We start from the raw sequence: 15,932 nt of genomic DNA, 5'->3' as shown, positions 1-15,932 counted from the left end.
CTGTTGGGGATGTGGAGATGCCTACAGTCATCCTCGGGGACCCTGCATACCCGCTAATGCCCTGGCTCATGAAGCCCTACACTGGCGCACTGGACTCAGGGAAAGAACTATTCAACTACCGGTCTCAGCAAGTGCAGAATGGTGGTGGAGTGTGCTTTTGGCCGTCTCAAGGGGAGATGGAGAAGCCTACTCACTCGCTGTGATCTCAGCGAGACCAATATCCCCATTGTGATAGCTGCTTGCTGTGTGCTCCACAATTTGTGTGAGAGCAAGGGGGAGACCTTTATGGCGGGGTGGGAGGTTGAGGCAAATAGCCTGGCTTCTGATTACGCCCAGCCAGACAGCCGGGCGATTAGAAGATCCCAGCGGGACGCGCTGTGCATCAGGGAGGCTTTGAAAGCCAGGTTCCTGAGTGAGCAGGGTCTCCAGTGACTGTTTATTTTGTGGACACAGATGCTGAACCTGCCCCCATTTCTTTACCCAGTTACTGTTGACTATCCTTCCAAGTTACATACCCCCTTCCCCACCTTCCCAACAAATAAAATCTGTTCCGTTTTGTTAATGAACAAAGTTCTCTTTCTTACTGTTTTCGCGGGAATGTTTTAAACCGGGGACGCAGACTGTGGCGGGGGGCGGGTTTACTGTTCTGATGCAAATGATGCTTCTAAACTCCGGGAATGACAGGCTCCGCAGTGCTGGATTGGTTGTTTCAACGCAGCCTGCCAGCAGTCCTGGGCGGGACTGCGTGTATGTGTCGGCCAAGTGACTTTCTGGCAGGGGGCGGAGGGTAACAGACCCCCTGCTGCGTGGCTCTGTGATCCAGGATAAGGACCGCTGCATAAGATCTCTAACTGCCCTCCCCCGCCACAAAGTCACAGATCAACCCCCTCGCACCCCAGAACATGAAAACCGCCTCCCAGACTGACCAGGGTAACTGGTGACTGCACTGTGTATGTGTCCTGATGCTGGACCTGCCCCCGCCTCTGTAGCCTGCTACAGGTGACTGTCCTGTCCAAGTAACAAACCCCTTCCCCCCCTTCAGACAGAATCCCCTCTAAAAGACACTCTCGGAAACAGTACTTAACAGAAACAGATGTTTTATTATGAACCGCACATGAAAAGGGGGGGGGGGGGGGAGGAAACTTGGACGTGGGCTAGTGTGAGATGGGTAGGAAAGGACTTTTCAAACTTTGTGGAACAAGAGCCTTCCAGTGCTGCAGCAGTGTGCAGGGGCCGACTGAAAGTTTTAACGGCCCTTGCCGCCCCTCCTTCTTTGGACTTTTGGTGAGGGGTGTGTGGGACTTGGTGGCGGGGGAGGGCGGTTAGAGATAGACAGCAGCAGGGCTCTGTCCTCCTGCCTCCGGTCTTGCAGAACATCCACTAGGCGCCGGAGCGTCTCCGTTTGCTCCCTCATTAGTCCAAGCAGGGTTTGAGTAGCCTGCTGGTCCTCCTGGCGCCACCTCTCCTCCCGTTCCATGACTGCTCTGTGCATTTGTGACAAGTTCTCCCTCCACTGTGTCGTCTGGGCTGCCTGCTCTCGTGAGCAGTCCATAAGTTCATAAAACATGTCTTCACGCGTCTTCCTCTTCCTTCTCCTAATCTGCGCTAGCCTCTGGGAGTGTGATGCCAGGCTGGGTTGGGAGACAGTCGCAGATGTGTCTGTGGGAATGGGAAAAAGGGAGTGAATTCCTGAGACAGATAAATGAAGTTGCTAACAAAGAACATAGTCTTTCTCTGTGAACACCACCATGCACTGGACCTTTCACATGCGCACTCAGGACAAGGTCGAATTTTCAGCCCTCGCCTTCAGTGCCTGGGGTCCTGCAGGTGCGATCAGAGAAGCGTTGCAGGACACCTGTACTTCTGTTGCAGGAAAGCATGGTAAGCCGTAGACTTGCGGCAGCTTAAAAATGTAATAGTAGCACTGGGCTCCTTTCGCACTGAATGCAAGGCCACTCTCTGCTGGCAGCAATCAGGGAAGCATGAGCTCTGCCCCTGTCCCACCACCTCGCGGCTGTCACCGGGAAAGCTCCCTGTATGCTGCCCCTCTGCCGCCTCCACCGCGTGGCTGCAAAGCAGTCCCAATACTAACATTCCCCTCCCTAATTTAAAGCAGGGCGTCATGTGTGATATTACTCTCATGAGGATCTCGGAGACCGAGAGGGGAAGGATGCTTCGGGAGACCATGCAGAGGCCAGGGCCGTATGCCGCCATGCTGTGCTGTGCCATGATCCCGGACTACCTAATGGACTCATGGCGTGGGAACGTGTGTTACCATGGTGGACCGAACAAGATCGCCCTGCCGCGGAACCTGATGCGCATGCTTGGGCGGTACCTCCAGGAGAGCTATGCCGAGCTATCCCAGGAGGACTCTGTCCATTCCCGGGCACATTGACCGTCTTTTCCTTTAAGTGCAGCATAAGGGACTACAGAGTGGAGCGTCCTGTGGTGGCCTAATCATGAATATCCGGACATTATTTGATTTTTTTATACATAGTTAGGACTAAATAGTTGACTAAGCCAAATAAATCATGAACACCAAATTGCTAATATAGTTACTATTCCTGTTTTGTTATAAATAAAAGTTTCTATGTTTAAATGAGTGAATGAAAAGCCCATTCTTAACAATATAAATATTCCAGTTATGTTAAAATGAAATGTTTAGATGTTTAAAGCACTCACTGCTTGATCCTTCCCCTGATTCGGTGTCCGGGGTAAGGGCTGTGGACGGTTGGTAGGGGATCTCGGTAAGGGTGATGAAGAGCTCCTGGCTGTCGGGGAAATCAGCGGTGCAAGCGCTGTCGACTGCCTCGTCCTCCTCATCTCCTTCCTCATCTTCCCCGTCAGCTAACATTTCCGACGAGGAACTGGCCGTGGACAATATCCCATCCTCGGAGTCCACGGTCACTGGTGGGGTAGTGGTGGCGGCCGCACCTAGGATGGAATGCAGTGCCTCGTAGAAACGTGATGTGTGGGGCTGGGATCCGGAGCGTCGGCTTGCCTCTTTGGTTTTTTGGTAGCCTTGTCTCAGCTCCTTGATTTTCACGCGGCACTGCGTTGCATCCCGGCTGTATCCTCTCTCTGCCATGGCTTTAGAGATCTTCTCGTAGATCTTTGCATTCCTTCTTTTGGAGCGCAGCTCTGAAAGCACGGACTCATCGCCCCACACAGCGATGAGATCCAAGACTTCCCGATCAGTCCATGCTGGGGCCCTCTTTCTATTAGATTGCACGGCCATCTCTGCTGGAGAGCTCTGCATCGTTGCCAGTGCTGCTGAGCTCTCCACGCTGTCCAAACAGAAAATGAGATTCAAACTGCCCAGACAGGAAAAGGAATTCAAATTTTCCCGGGGCTTTTCCTGTGTGGCTGGTCAGAGCATCCGAGCTCGAAGTGCTGTCCAGAGCGTCAACAGAGTGGTGCACTGTGGGATAGCTCCCGGAGCTATTACCGTCGATTTCCATCCACACCTAGCCTAATTCGATATGGCCATTTCGAATTTAGCGCTACTCCTCTCGTTTTCAAGGAGTACAGAAGTCGAATTTAAAAGAGCTCTATGTCGAACTAAATAGCTTCGTGGTGTGGACGGGTGCAGGGTTAATTCGATGTAACGGCGCTAAATTCGATATAAACTCCTAGTGTAGACCAGGCCTTAGATCCATCACAAGTCCATGTTCAGATCGAAACTCAAATCTTCCATCTTTGGCACTGCTTTCCCACACAACTTATTACTCACCAAAATGCTACAATAAAAAAAAGTTTAGATTGCAAAAATCAAGCATGCAGCAGTTCAACACCCCTCATCCCCGAATTTAAGGCTGTACAGGTAACTTCAATTCTTCCCTGTTATGCAAATATATTATGCTAGTCTAGTTAAATTAGTGCACACTACCTTTTCCCTCCTTAAGGATCCTGCTTCTTTTGTTACACTGTAGATCTACCTTCACTGCTCAGTTATAGCTTAATAGCTAGTACAAAAAAAACAAAACAAAAAAAACCCTACACCTCTCACCACCAATTGCAAGTCCTGCATACTCCACCTGGTATGTAAAAGTCAAGCTTAATTCCCCTCCCCCCCCATGCATCAGCCCCACACTAAGGTGTTCTACAGGCTCAAATCAGTCCTCAATTATACCTTTGCACTCCAATTGTCATCAATGCGGTTGCATAGCTAGCAGCAAAATATGGCCCTGAAACAGACTTTTAAACTCATGCATAAGTCAGCATAGCATTCAGCTCCCTGTCTGAAAGCTGTGTGGACTCTAAAGTGTCTTAGAGTACACAGCTAGATATGACTAAGTATGCAAAACCAGACTAGAAGTGCACTTAACAGGAACTAGTGCAGGCATGGGCAAACTATGGCCTGCGGGCCACATCGGGGCCATCAGACCATTTAATCTGGTCCTCAGCTCCCGCCAGGGAGCGGGGTCGGGGGCTTGCCCTGCTCCACGTGACTCCCAGGAAGCAGCCGGCAAGACACCCCCTTCCCCCGGCTCCTACGTAATACAGGTCTGTCGCATCTTACGCACATTTAACATGCGCAAATTCAGCTTTACGCTGTCAGCAAAAAACAAACAAAAAAACAAAAAAGAAAAATAATTTAAATATTTAAATACTGTTTCTGTAGTGAGGGCGATTCCGCCCGCCATTACACTCAGTGTAATTTTGGCTATACGCGGTTTTCGCTTTATGCGCTGACCGCGGAACGTAACCCCAGCGTAAGATGAGACAGACCTGTACAGGCAGGCGCAGCCAGGCGGTTCTGTGCAGTGCCCCGTCTGCAGGCTCCCATTGGCCACGGCTCCCGGCCAATGGGAGCTGCAGGAGTGGTGCCTGTGGATGTGGCAGCGTGCAGAACCACCTGGCCATGCCTCTCAGCCCGAGAAGTGACATGCTTCCGGAAGCTGCTTGCTAAGCGCCGCCCGGAACCTGCACCTGAGCCCTCCCCCCGGCGCCCCAATCCCTGGCCACAACCCTGATCCCCCTCCCACCCTCCAAACCCCTCAATCCCAGCCCAGAGCCCTCTCTTGTACCTCAAGTCCCTCACCTCCCCCCCCCATGCCCCATCAGCCTGTCCCATCCCTGATCCCCCTTCCCACCCTCCGAATCCATTGGTCCCAGCCCGGAGCACTTTCCTGCACCCCAGCCCCACCCAAGCCTGCACCCCCAGCCCCAGCCCAGAGCCCCCTCCAGCACCCCAAACCCCACATCCCAGAGCCCTCACCCCCCGTGCCCCAACCCAGAGCCCCCTCCCACCCCCTGAACTCATTTGTGGTCCCAGCCCAGAGCCTGCACCCCCAGCCGGAGCTCTCACCCCTACCCCCAATTTCGTGAGCATTTATGGCCCGCCATACAATTTCCATACCCCAATGTGGCCCTCAGGCCAAAAAGTTTGCCCACCCCTGAACTAGTGGGATGGTGACAGGAAGGAACAAAGGATAGTTTAGAACAGCGGAGAGATGATTATAAAGCAGTAGGCTCAAGTTACTTACGGACTCACGGGTAAGTACACCTTTACCTCGATATAACGCTGTCCTCCGGAGCCAAAAAATCTTCCCGCGTTATATATATATATATCGAACTTGCTTTGATCCGCCGGAGTGTGCAGCCCCCCCCCCGGAGCGCTGCTTTACCACGTTATATCAGAATTCGTGTTATATCGGGTCGCATTATATCGGGGTAGAGGTGTACTGCAAGTCTTCCCTTTAACAGATGCCCTATTATGGAGCGGAGGCTTAGAATAACATTTCTCTCAGTTTGAACTTCCTTGCAGGGTGGATAGGATGGCAAATGACAGCTTGTTTCAAAGTCATGACTGCTTCAATTAATTACAGGATTTTTCGTAGATAATCTTCTTGAAGAAAGGAGATCACTTTAGGTTTCTTTCTGAAGTGTGTAGAATCAGACTAACTGTACAGCCTAACAGCAACCTGTGAAAGTGAAATGAATTATATTAAAGAAATAGAATGAATTAAAGAATGCTGTATGTACCTTTAAGTAGAAATGAGAAATGCTACAATCCAGGTGTCAGGAAAGCAGACATTAACTGTTAATCAATTGCTCCACTTAAGGGCGATTGGTGAAGCATTAGCCTTTGTCATAACTATAAAGGGAAGGGTAACAGCTCTCCTGTGTACAGTACTATAAAATCCCTCCTGGCCAGAGACTCCAAAATCCTTTTACCTGTAAAGGGTTAAGAAGCTCGGGTAACCTGGCTGACACCTGACCCAAAAGACCAATAAGGGGACAAGATACTTTCAAATCTTGGGGGGGCGGGGGAAGGCTTTTTTTGTGCTCTTTGGTTTGGGGGTTGTTCGCTCTTGAGACTGAGAGGGACCAGACGTCAATCCAGGTTCTCCACATCTTTCTAAACAAGTCTCTCATATTTCAAACTTGTAAGTAAAAAGCCAGGCAAGGTGTGTTAGTTTTACTTTGTTTTCTCAACTTGTAAATGTACCTTTTACTAGAGTGTTTATCTTTGTTTGCTGTACTTGAACCTGAGGCTAGAGGGAGGTCCTCTGAGCTCTTTAAGTTTGATTACCCTGTAAAGTTATTTTCCATATTGATTTTACAGAGATGATTTTTACCTTTTTCTTTAATTAAAAGCCTTCTTTTTAAGAACCTGATTGATTTTTCCTTGTTTTTAGATCCAAGGGGGTTGGATCTGTATTCACCAGGGAATTGGTGAAGGTCTCTCAAGGCTACCCAGGGAAGGGAATTAGCTTTGGGATGGTGGCAGCGGACCAGATCTAAGCTGGTAGTTAAGCTTAGAAGTTTTCATGCAGGCCCCCACATTTGTACCCTAAAATTCAAAGTGGGGAAGCAGCCTTGACAGCCTTAGATCGATAAGAGTTAATAAGGAAGCAGGATATGCATATTGTGCCCCAGGCAAATTTTACAATTTTGCTCTGTCCCTTTGTTTAGTTTGCACCTTTTATCTGTATAAATAAGACTGTTTGAATCTTGCATGGGGCTCACATTATCTGAGTGTTATTAGCAGAGCGCTGAGCTAATAAAACAGAGTGGTCTGACAAACTGAGTCCTGAGTCTAACTTTAGAACAATCTTAAGGTTTGTCACAGGGAACAGAGACCGTCACCATCACACAGGCACAATTTTTATAGTGAAGAGGTTTATTTATGGATTGATAAATACAGTATCTGAACTCATTGGGACAATAAGGCACAACTGTTGACTACAACTACACAGGCAGAAGAAAAAGAGAAACACCTACTTTTAAATAAGCAAATCAAAGCCTGTAAAATCTTGTGTACCTTTCCATGTTAACATTGTCACATTCCTTTCCTTTTTACAATTCCTATTTTACATAATATGGTCATAAGACCAGAATGTTTCCTTCTTGTACAGAACAGAAATCTTTTACATTTCTCCAGCCTTACTACTAAATTGCAGTCTGAAATTTTCAAAGTGCAACATTTCTTTCTGCAATTCAATTAAAAACAGAGTGTCTGAAGAATCCACTGAAGGATTTTTTAATATAATTGAGTAAAGGAACTAAAGAAATCAATTTGAGGGTTGAATCTTAGCTCAATACTTACAGAAACTTATGTTAAACACATGATGTAGAGGTGGGTGGAAGCACTTAAACACTGATTCTTCAATAGAGAAGGACCTCCAGGCCAATTCAAGACACTCCACCTGTACTGGTTGTCAGATCATTTGTTGACTTATCCACATAGTGCACAAAAAGCTGTGTAGCCAATGAATTCGGAGGTTTACAGCTGGACACATTCATTGCTTTTGATTCCTTGATTTAATATAGTCTTGCTGTTAAGTTTTTAATTTAAAATAAGTTATCCTTTCAGTTGTGTTAGTTTCATAAAGATTTGTGCAAAGTATCTGATCAGAAAATTATATTCTAAAATCTCACCTTTTAATCTGAATTGGGATATAGTAGGCAGTTCCCTAAAAACACTTGTATCTAAAAACTTTCATGAAAGTGTTCCAAGTGCAGCTAAACTAACACCTACAGTGCAGATCCACCAGCCAGGGTGGGGCTCTGATAGATGTTAAAAAAAAAAAAATCATTGGTTTTCAAATTATCCAAGGATTAGTATGAAAGCAGCACAAGGTGTCACTAGTGCTATCACCACTGGACGGTGACAATGACATGAAATCAAGAAAACTAGCCATGCACAAAGTTTGAATTATAAACACTGGTAAATAAATCTCCACTAATGAAAGCAATAAGTTGTGATGGTGGAGGTATGAGTGCCCTGTGGGAAGGAACGGTCATACAGAAAAGCAATCCAGGGAGGGGTGCTTTGTGGTCCACTGGCAGTCAGAGCCTGCAAGCTGCTCTTAAGGAAAACACCCACTTCTGCACCTGGTACTGGGGTCGTTTGAGGTTATGAATTGAGTCCAGTTTGTTCCACAGAAGTTGCAACCTGCAATCATGACAGATTCCTCTCACCCCTGGGGATTAATTCCAAAGAATTCAGTCATAGCATTTGAGACTGCTCAGAACTGCCACTACTCCCAATCCTACAGTCCTGCAAAAGAAGCCACAGGACTTAAATGATTAATTTAAGATAGCTCTAAAGGGCAGATCTGGAAAGAGGGAAGAAAGGTCTTGAAAAAAACCAAGTGGGGAGCAAAAAAAGACAGCTCTGTTGTACTAGCATGGGAGGGAATAAGGCAGTGCTACTCTGACACCTACCACTTACTGAAGGAATGATTTAGCTGAGGTTTGTTTCACACTATACACTACTCCCAGTAAAAAAAATTCAGATGGCTTTTCTGTGGGATATTACCCCCTCTTGGCTTCCCAGATGTAGAGCTCCAGAAGAATAAGTCTGCAGCAGGAATACATAGGAAGGAAAGGCAATCACAGTCATACAGCAATGGAGAGGAAGAATCTGAAATAGGGACTTTTTAATGCTTCATTCCGAGCTGCACTGCAGCCACTTCCCTTTGTTCCTGCTACACAGGGAATGTTCACCTTGGTGGAACAAGCTGGTGAGGGGGTTGCAGATGTGTTTTCCATGCACCAGTAACAACACACTAAGGAAAGATGATGGGGAGAAAATGGTGTTCTAGTCCTTAGAAATTAGGAGTTGTAAGGAATGGGTCTCCCATCCATCAGTGAAGAAATCGAATGCTCATTTTCTGCTCTACATCCACCTTCTCCAAAACCTGCAATAAAACCCAGAGACAGCAGGTTAAATCACTTATGTACACAGTTCTGTTCCAGTTAAAACGCTGAATGATATTAAAAAGCAAGCAAGAGGAGTATGGGGCAGCCTGGCAAGCCATTCATTCATCTGGAGGCTGCTAATGCTGTGCCCCAGAAGCTAAGCTTTCCTTTTAAAAATTAAGAAAACCACAATGTGAACCAAGTATAACTCATATAGCAATATCAATCTCCAGACAGCCAGAAACAGCTAAGAGAAGTGTGGACTATCCTCATTTGTTAGGAGGTTGTTAACCTTTAACTCATGTGACAAGTATCAACACTGCACAGTAGAACCTCAGTTACGAACACCAGTTACACAAACTGACTGGTCAACCACACTCCTCATTTGGAACCAGAAGTACGCAATCAGGCAGCAGCAAAAACAGGCAAATACAGTACAGTACTGTGTTAAACTACTAAAAAAATAGAGTTTAAAAAAAAGATTTGACAAGGAAAGGAAATGGTTTCTGTGCTTGTTTCATTTAAATTAAGATGTCTAAAAGCATTTTTCTTCTGCATAGTCAAGTTTCAAAGTTGTATTAAGTCAATGTTCAGTTGTAAACTTTTGAAAGAACAAAACATTTTGTTCAGAGTTATGAACAACCTCCATTCCTGAGGTGTAAGTAACTGAGGTTCTACCGTATTTCACTACTGGACAAGGCATAAGGGCTTGTCTACATCAGGAATTTGACTGGCACAGATAGTGTAGAAGTATAATTACTCTGCTTTAGTTATGCTAGTATAATTCCCCTGTGTGACTATTTAAGAACATGGAGTAATTATTCTTCTATAACTGTGCCAGTCAATTTCACCATGTAGGCAAGCCTCAAGGAAGGAAGTGGATTATCATTTTCTGATCTACTGTGATTAGAGTCTCCCTCTGGGATCTCAAGTGGACCTTGGAAGACCACCACTATTTTTTCCCTAGTTTGACTCCTGGCAAAGGCTATTTAACTCTCTCCCACAAGGAAGTTACCCTTGTGGTGGGCCTCTTGCCTGCAAATCTACTTGACTGAAAATTAAAAACAGATCCAGCTACATAACCTCAGAAGAAAAAGCTTGCAGAAGAGGTATATAGGCTGATTATGAGTGATTATACGCTGACAGCACAGCCCCAGAAGTGAACCCTGCCCTTCAAGAGGCTACGATCTCATTCCCTCTGCTAGGGCACAGGGGAATCATGATATACTGGGAAGGGCTGCTACAATAAATGCAAAAGTGAAGGGTAGTATCTTTTTGGCTCATTTCCAACTGTTTATGTGACTGCTCAGTGATGACCACGTTCAATCACTTCCTGTTATTCAAAAGGTTAATTCCCAACCTTGACAAACTCTGTGAAGGAGATGGCACTATCTCCATCCTGATCGGCCTCCTGGATTGTCCTGTCAGCAATACTGCCCAGCTGCTCGTCTGAAATGTTTACACCAACCATCATCCGCAATACCTGCAAGATACAGAAACCCCAGGAAGTCTGAATATCCCCTTTAATAATCTTTAAGCTAAGAGCGTTATGGGAAGATGATTCTGAAAGTCTTGTGCAGAGTTTATTCACAGTACTCGGAACTAGAATACCATCCAAGTACCAACCCTGTATAGGTAGAACTCAGGAAGACCCTTGTTACTGTCTGGAAATGTTTTCTATGATCAAGATTTTCAGTTCCTTTTGTACACCAAACCTATTGGCCAAAACTGCCTCCACACAAATACAGGATATACAAGGGTGCCTTTGTGCACCTCCTGAACAGAAGTGCTAGCTTCTTCCTCATCCCCAAAAAAGTGGAATTCAAATGGCTCCTACAAAGTGAGTGAATAGGATTCTCGGAAGTTTCAACTATTTTTCACAAGTTTGACAACTGCTTGATTTGACCTTTCACTGTTTAGGATTGTTTGGTTGCTTTCTGAAGCCTTGCAAGTTGCAAATATGCAATCAAAACTGGACTAGTCAGCTCTTCTCCTTCCTGCCAGTTTGTAAGGTGCTTTTCTGTGCTGCAGACAGAAGTGAGCACTTTTCATCAAATGCAGTTCCTTGCTCAAGGTGAGCCACAAATTACTAGGTCTTCTTGGCAGGATTAGTAGAATGCAGTTACTCCCAACACAAATCTAGCCTGATATGCACATCCATGCCATTACAGTAATGATTTCTTGTTGCTTTTCTCCATCGAGGAGGAAGGCAACAAAAGCTTTATCCCCATGGGAAAGAACTGGTCAGAAACTAATCCACCTCAAAAAATAGACCCATATCTAGTCTTGTTGTCCCTGCCATAAAAATTAAGTATGGTGTTTTTTTGTAGTGGCAGGTTACATCTGCTGATGTCTTTGTTCCAATGGAAGTATAGTCATCCATAAATAATCAAACATGTTAAAAGTTAACCTGATGCTCTGTTGAAATTTCTGATGGAGTAGGAAGTCTATGCTCTTAACGGAAATCGAAAGACAAAAAAGTCACCACATATTTGAAGCTATGGGTAGGCAGAGTCCAGTCAGCCATACATTTTTGAATGGTCTAAGACTGGTCTAACCACGGTCGCTTGCAGATGCATTAACTATTGGATCAAAGGCTGCCATTCGACATTTTCCATATTCTGAAGCTGTTTTAGGTCGATGGCACACTTTTTTTTGAAAGGTCACCCAAGTGCCCAAGTACCAATAAAATCTTTCACAAGTTATCAATGCAATGAGCATGTCAACTTCATTCTTTTACAAAAAGCATTCATAGGGAAAGTGTTTTTTTAAGGCTTAAAGTTGCAAGCTAGATCGTCTAAAGACCAACAGAGTCATTTTAAGTCCCACGTTAGCCCATAGTGCTCTTTACCTGAAGCAGCTCATCTCGGGATATCTTGTCATCTTTATCCAGGTCATATAGTCGAAAAGCAACTAGAGGGAAGGTGAGAATGAGTCAACTGAGTTCAGGTACTATTTGTTCACCTTCCCCACCCACATATGTAAACTTAAATTTTATGCAGTCAAAAACACTGTTGTCTCAAAGCTGGCAGCAATGTAGGTGTTGGGTTGTTTTATAATGACCATTGATGTAAATATTAGGCTACAGCTTTTATATGATCCTGTTAAAAATGTTTTATTGAATTATATAATTCAGAGTTCCCACCTACCATGAAAATCAGTTTGCTCCTGCAATTTGCCAGTGTCAATATATATAGTCCTCTTCAGAGGATTGCACATTGTCAAGAGACAACAGCCACTTAGAAATTACCTTTCAAGATCAAACCAGTAGTCCATCTAATTGAGTACCCAGCATGACAGTGGTCAGTACTAGATTTACAGGAAGTCAAGAGCCTCCCTAATGGACAATTCTATAAATAGCTTGCTTGCAGGGGAAGTTTCTTTCTAACCCTGAAGCATGAGAGTTTATCTATCCCTCCTAAATGTATTTAATTCTTTCATTCCATAAGGAATCTTCTTTGCACTGTTACTCCTCTGTCTGGCCTACACTTTGCCTGAAGTATATGGTCAAATCAGAGCCTAGAATGCTGATCAGAAGACTGCTTCAGACTACCTAGAAAAGTGGATTACTCCTATATACACTTTGACCATATGCTTCAAGCAGAGTAAGGAACAATCATGAGGGGAGAGTGGGATGGAGGTGTGAAGCTGAGTGGCAATACCACATCACATGAAGGACTGGAGAAATAGCAAGTGGTATGAGGAAGGGAACTGGAAGGCCCATTCCAGGGAGCATCTCTCAGAACTGCTCTGACACCACAGCATCCTATCATGAGACATTTAGGAAAGAGCTGAAATTAGTCCAGCATAATCAAGTCTCCAGTGAGCTCTGAGAATCCCTGTACGTAACGCCCTTTTACTGAGCTTCAACATATCCCAGTAGCTTCTGAAATGTCTATGGCAGCCTCTGTTATAATCTACTACTTACAGGTTTTAGTAAGTCAGTTTGTGTTTAAAAATAAGTACTGCAGTATGTCAGTTCAGACAGTGTCTTTGTGTAGGGTCACTCTCTCAGGAAACATAAGGGTGGAAGACTAAAGAGGCAGGAGGCCAAGGAATGGAATTGTCCAGGTAGAGTGTGAAGTTCCTTACAGTGCAGCTTGTTACTCCTGCTGTTGAGTGGTTCTGGTCCATTCTGGTCTTTGCTTTTTTCATTATCTTCAATGGGTCGGAAGTGGGCCAAAGTCCTCATGAATCCACGGAAATTCACCTGGTCCTCTCTGCATGGTATTACAACAGGTCAATTGTCTAAAATTTAGCATAATACAGGTTATCTATTGCAGATGTGAACACAAGCTTCAGTGACCAAACAAGTCCCTTCATGACATTTCTGTAGGGGCAAGTTAATTGAGTGTTCTATAGAGTTTTTATTTACATCCAGCAACCCCTTGCCTTCTTGGTCTCCTTCAGTAGAGGGTGACCACAAGAAATTTCCTTGTGGTCATCCAGGAACAGCAAGTGTTTTCAAGAGCGGTAGCAGAATTATTGGTAGATACATGATACAATGTAGAGAGGAGATGTGGTGTGATGTAGTAAAAATAATCAAGATTTCTTAAGGTGAGGTTTGATAAGTCACTTAGTTTCTATAAAATAGGTATATTTACTCTCAGAAGCATTGTAAGGGGTTTACGGTTTCTAAAACATTTCAAAATTTCTTAGATGAAGCACAAAATGAGGAACCAAAATTTAGAAATGAACACAAAGGTTCGTGCAAGTAGAATCTCAAAATCTCAGGCACTGGTTCTTAAAAATGACTACTAGCTTTGGGTGTCAAATTTGACACCTTAAAAGAGCTCTAAATTCAGGAAGTGTAAGCTCCTACTTTCTCAAAATTGTGCCCCTTTAAGGTGCCTCAAGTTGGGCAGCTCAGAAGTTCCAGATCCCCAAAATAATTTATTGAAGTTTTGTCCAAAGTTTTTTTACCATAGGAAACCACACTACCTATGACCACCTCTTCTCAGGCCCTTTTTATCCAACAAAAGAGGAAGAAAGGCATAAGCCAATCTTGTTTTTTCCTTAGTGGGTCAATGCTGAGGAACTGGGGAGAAGGGTGAAGATCTGACACACTGGACCAAAAAGGGAGTTCCAGGTGCGTGAGACAGCTTGGTAGGAAAAAGATAGGAGAACACAGAGAATGATGCAAAGGTGCTCTGAACAAAGTGAAGTGGTTAGGAGACAGATGAAATGCAGTTTATGCTAGACATTCAAGGTAAGGAGCTTACTGAACTGGAGGGTGAGAAGCCAGTGAAGGAACTACAACCTGTGCAGAGTGTAGTCAGAGTGACAGGCAAGAAAGATTTTGCAGCAGATTTCTGTACAGATCAGCTGGGTGTGTATGGGAGAGAACATCAGTGAGCCCAAAGGAAATTACAAAAGTCAAGGCAAAAGACATCCAAGGGCTTGGACAAGGGTCTTGGTACTGGCAATAGGAATGGATAATTTTGGAGATGTAAAACAGTTTGAGGGGAAGAGAAAGAAGAGTCTGGTTTTAGTCATGTTAAGTTTTAGCTGGTGGTATGGTATCCAAGATGTCAGATGCAGATTTGAAAATCAGTATTCAGGTGGCAGCAGAAGCCATGTAGCAGGTTGACATTACCTACTGAGAGAAGGCTAAGGACAAACCCCTACAGAGAAAGGGAAAGAGGAGGAGCCCCCAAAGAAGATACTGAAGGATCAGACAGACACCGAAGTAATCTAGAAGAGCAGTGTCTGAATCCCAGAGAAAGTGTCTCTAGGAGGGTCCGACTGACTATGTCAAGACAGCAAGAAGAATGAGGACAAAGAAGAGGCCTTATAGCTGATGGATTGACAGTCTGCCAAGCTGGAGACTGGGGTGCAGGATAAGGCAACTTACACTTGAATGTCACTTTTCATTTAAGTTTATGATTCTGGGAGGAGGGTAAGGTGGTTTAAAGAAAGTCCAAAGGTGGAGAACCAGACAATTAGGGAGTAAAGCTGCTAGATAAGAGATACTAGTGCTAGAAGTGAGTTTGTAGCTGATAAGTCTCTATTGGCTCCTCTATGCAGGGTTGTTGTTGCCGCCATGTTGGTCCCAGGATATTAGAGAAAGTGGGAGAGGAAATCTCTTTCATTGGACTAACTTCTGTTAATGAGAGAGAAGTTTTCAAGCTTACACATAGCTGTTCTTTAGGTCTGAGAAATGTACTCAGTGTCACAGCTAAATACAAGATGGAACAGATTGTTTAACATAAGTAGTTAACACATTTCAAGGCTCCTGGACTTTCACCAGAGGCATTCAGCAGCATGACAACAGGAATGGAGAATAGGTTGACATGTGAACCAGAACTGAGTATTGATTAAGGATCATAACACCCTGGTAAGGTAGGCAAGTGTCCCCATATTACAGATGGGAAACCATTCAAGAGAGGTTAAGTGACTGCCCAAAGTCTCACAGCAAATCCATGCCAAGGCTGAAGATAGAATCTAGGTATCCAATTTCTACTCCCATGCTTTAGCCATAAACATACCTCTGATTAGAACTTCGCAATGTTTGTCACAAAACTTGTAGACCATTTGGAAATGCATTCAATAGGAACTTACCCCTCTGGGAAAAAGGCATTGATAATCCGGTCTCCCAGGGGGTTGATGGCAAGCTCAGGAATCCGTTGGAAGTCTTCACGGCTAAGGGAAGCAACAATATGAGAGTCTTCATAAACTTAGCTGTAGAGAAAGTTGCATAAAGACTGAGTAAAGTCTAATGAAAGGATCCACAATACAGCATACCCGTTTGGATTTTACTTCTTCGGAAAAGTACTTTG

General features: G+C 44.7%; 1 protein-coding gene across 1 annotated transcript in view; it reads right to left on the bottom strand.

Annotated features, from left to right (window-relative positions):
- Positions 1-7,119: 7,119 nt before the first annotated feature.
- The window catches only part of CHP1 (calcineurin like EF-hand protein 1), a 35,093-nt gene continuing 26,280 nt past the window's right edge, over positions 7,120-15,932 (bottom strand). Inside the window, exons 3-7 of the mRNA XM_065403065.1 lie at positions 15,715-15,795; positions 13,246-13,373; positions 12,005-12,066; positions 10,514-10,636; positions 7,120-9,152 (exon numbers count right to left, since the gene is read on the bottom strand). Coding sequence (XP_065259137.1) covers positions 9,099-9,152; positions 10,514-10,636; positions 12,005-12,066; positions 13,246-13,373; positions 15,715-15,795 — 448 coding nt within the window. The 3' untranslated portion in view covers positions 7,120-9,098. The remainder of the gene's footprint in view (positions 9,153-10,513; positions 10,637-12,004; positions 12,067-13,245; positions 13,374-15,714; positions 15,796-15,932) is intronic.

This window comes from Emys orbicularis, chromosome 4 (genome assembly GCF_028017835.1).
Source record: "Emys orbicularis isolate rEmyOrb1 chromosome 4, rEmyOrb1.hap1, whole genome shotgun sequence".
In the NCBI taxonomy this organism is placed as follows: Eukaryota; Metazoa; Chordata; order Testudines; family Emydidae; genus Emys; species Emys orbicularis.
Note: the sequence above shows the minus strand (reverse complement) of the source record. Positions and strands in the feature narration are given on the sequence as shown.